The sequence below is a fragment of the Nicotiana attenuata genome, unplaced genomic scaffold, assembly GCF_001879085.1.
Source record: "Nicotiana attenuata strain UT unplaced genomic scaffold, NIATTr2, whole genome shotgun sequence".
NCBI classification, from domain to species: domain Eukaryota; kingdom Viridiplantae; phylum Streptophyta; class Magnoliopsida; order Solanales; family Solanaceae; genus Nicotiana; species Nicotiana attenuata.
Window position 1 is genome coordinate 1 of NW_017696703.1, and position 3,192 is coordinate 3,192.

Consider the following 3,192-nt stretch of genomic DNA (forward strand, 5'->3'; position numbering starts at 1 on the left):
ATGTCGCTGTGGGAGAGACGAATTTAAACCCTAACCCAGCCACTACATACGCTACGAGAGTGCTCACAAACAAACCTGCTCAAAATCCACCAAAAACAATTCTTAAACCTATTGAAATATTTCATGGAGAACCTACTGTTGTGTTTACTATGGAGGAACTTGAAAAGTTCACTGTTGAAGAAGGCCTACATCAGGCTTATTAAAATTTTCGTTTGAGAGATTGGAGATGAATGAACTTCGAAAGTTCTTGCCAAAACTGCTTGGAACTCAAGGTCGTAGCTTGATTGGGTGGTTAGCGAGAAGGCACATCCTCATCAGGTTTGATTTATATGAAGATTATGTTGTTGCTGCTTCAAAAGTTGTTAATCATCTGCTCGTTAATGGTGATTAACAGCTCCTTATTCTGCCACCATTGCTCGACGGCGGATTCGCCGGAAATTAGGGTTTGTTCTTGAACAAAGAAGACGGAGTTTGGGGCTGAGCAACTTGATTTTCTGTTAATATATTTCAATGTATTTTCAACGTATCACATTGTATTTTCATGTATTTCATTGTATTCATTGTCTTTTTTTCCATTGTAATTCAATGTATCTCGCTGTATTCCACGTATTTCATTGTATTCACTGTCTTTGTTTTTATTGTATTTCAATGTATCCCGCTATATTCTATGTATTTCATTGTACTCATTGTCTCGCTATATACCATGAATGTATTCATATATTTTTTCAATTAATATAATTTATGTATTCAGATGTATTATATAATTTCTCTGAAGATTGCTATATTTTTGGGGTATTTTTTGGTTGAGAATCTTTTTTACAACCGGAAATACAAATTTTGTGTGTTATAATTGAATTTGTTGAGTTATATTAGGAGTCTATTATGTTAATTGATACATTTTCCGTTTAAAAATAGTGTAATTCCCTGTTTCACGTCGTGAATACAGTCGAATACAATAATCTGTCCAGCTGTAATCCCATGTTTCACGCCATGAATACAGTCGAATACACTCGAATACAACAACTGATTAGCTGGACTTCCCTGATTCACGCCTATTTTTGCTACTTTATTCATGAATACAGTAGCTTAAATACATCTAATACATCTTATAACAACAGAAAACGTATCTACAATCCGTAATATAGCAAATGGTATCTACAGATAGCTAATTACCACTAAAAGATAGTGCTTTATGAAAATTTCTCATAATTCTACTCCAAACCCATTAAAACTTGGGCGGGTCAAAATAGATTTGGGTTAGTTTTGCCACCTCTAAATCTATATTGCTTTAGACATTTTGTATTCGAAATTAACTGAATTGCTTAATTCAGATTCACATCGGATAGATGCACTAATGAAGTAATTCTCCGCCTCAGTGTGGTTTGATATATTCATATTATATTGAGATTGAGAATTGACTGGTTTCTGTTAATTATACATTGGACAGAAATAGCTTTTGTTTATCATGACTCTGATCTGACCTTGAAATTAAAAATTAAAGTTTATCTGTGTCAATACAAAAAGGCGTCACTTTACAATGACATTTTCACATTTTTCATAAGTGATCAAGAAAAAGAAAAGAGGCATGAAAGTGTGAAACTGAACAAAATTTGCAATAGAGTATAATAGCCCGCGAATGTATAACATATGTAGAATAAGTGTATAACCAATGTATAATCAACTTATCGATAAAAAAGTCAAAAAGTAAATTTGGCTGGCTATTTATGTAAAGACCCCAATATATGATAAAGTGAGCCCTCAGGCTCTGCAAAGTCAAACATGTTAACAAATTCGACTACTAAAAATGTCTATAACATGACAATCTCTCCTTTCTTTTCAGCTTGATCTTCCTCCCAAATTCTTGTATCTTCATCAGATCCATAAGCCCAAGCACAAACAATAAAGTAGAACAAATTCCCTACACTCAACAAGCAAAGAATCCAATAGTAATAATCATAGTGACCTAAATTCAAATTATTTGATACCCAACTCACTTTCCCTCCTCTACTTGAAACATGATCAACAATTTCAACTATTAGACTTCCAACAACATTCCCAAATCCCATTCCTAGTGCAAATAGTGCCACTCCAATACTAGCCATGCTCTTAGGAAATTGTAAATAATAAAATTCTATTTGTCCAATCGCGTTGAATGCCTCAGCTAGACCAGTTAAACAATGTTGTGGCACTAACCAAAATGCTGACATATTCACTTGTGACAACGGATTTCTCTCTAGTCCTTCATTATGGGCTCGTGCTCGTCTTTCTCTTTCCACTAATGCTGCTACCGCTTGTGCTGCACAAGAAAACAACAACCCGATCTCTATACGTTGCTTGAAAGTCAATCCGCGAGGTTTTTTGGTGAATTTTGAAATCCAGGGGACGAGGATTCGGTCATAGATGGCTATCCATATTGTCAATGTAATAATCCCAAATAAACCATAAGAAGCTGCTGGAATTTCAAAGTGACTATTCAAATGTCTGTCCATTGTATTTGCTTGTAACACTGGAAATGCATGTTGACTTAGTGTTACTGCTATCATAATTCCTGTAGACCACATTGGGATTACTTTGATCAATGCTTTGAATTCTTCTACTTGTTGAACTGTACAAAGATTCCATTGATCTGAAACTATTCCATTTGGATTCAAATCTTTCTCAGGGTTTCTAATGATGCACGCCTTATTTAGAAACCTATGGAATATGACCAAAAAATGCTTATCAATATGCTTGTTCATTCAATATTCAAACAAACTACTAACAAATTATTTTTCAATCATCAGTAAGAGAGGAGAGCATGATATAAAGATTTTTATCTGTTTCATTATAGCGTTATTGGCTGTTAGGATCAAGTGCTTACTATTATGCCAAAAGCTATAGCTGATAGTAAGGGCGTAATTTTATTTCTTAACCAAGTCCACCAAACAAGCGCCATGTTCGACCATGACTTGACCTAGTCTACCCTAACCCCCTCGTGAGCTTGCCATAGGCAGGACGTTGGCGTTACCCAACAATAGCATTATTAGTCCTTAATCATCTTTGTTCCACTTTGAATACATTTGTCACCTTTTCTTATGCTAAAGTTCTTGTGTGAGGGGACAAGAGGTTCTTTGGTGGCATCGCCAACAAGAAATCTAGTTATTCATGTTAAGTAACAACCTAATATTAGGCATTCTATGTCTAAACAATGTT

The 3,192-nt window shown here is 34.9% G+C and overlaps 1 protein-coding gene across 1 annotated transcript; it reads right to left on the bottom strand.

Moving 5' to 3' along the window:
• Nucleotides 1-1,808: 1,808 nt before the first annotated feature.
• Nucleotides 1,809-2,935, bottom strand: LOC109222670 (protein NRT1/ PTR FAMILY 1.1-like). Its single transcript, XM_019386995.1, has 2 exons — nt 2,913-2,935; nt 1,809-2,694 (listed from the first exon to the last, which is right to left on the bottom strand). Exons 1-2 carry the CDS (start codon nt 2,933-2,935, stop codon nt 1,809-1,811), a joined length of 909 nt encoding a protein of 302 aa, XP_019242540.1.
• Nucleotides 2,936-3,192: the final 257 nt, after the last annotated feature.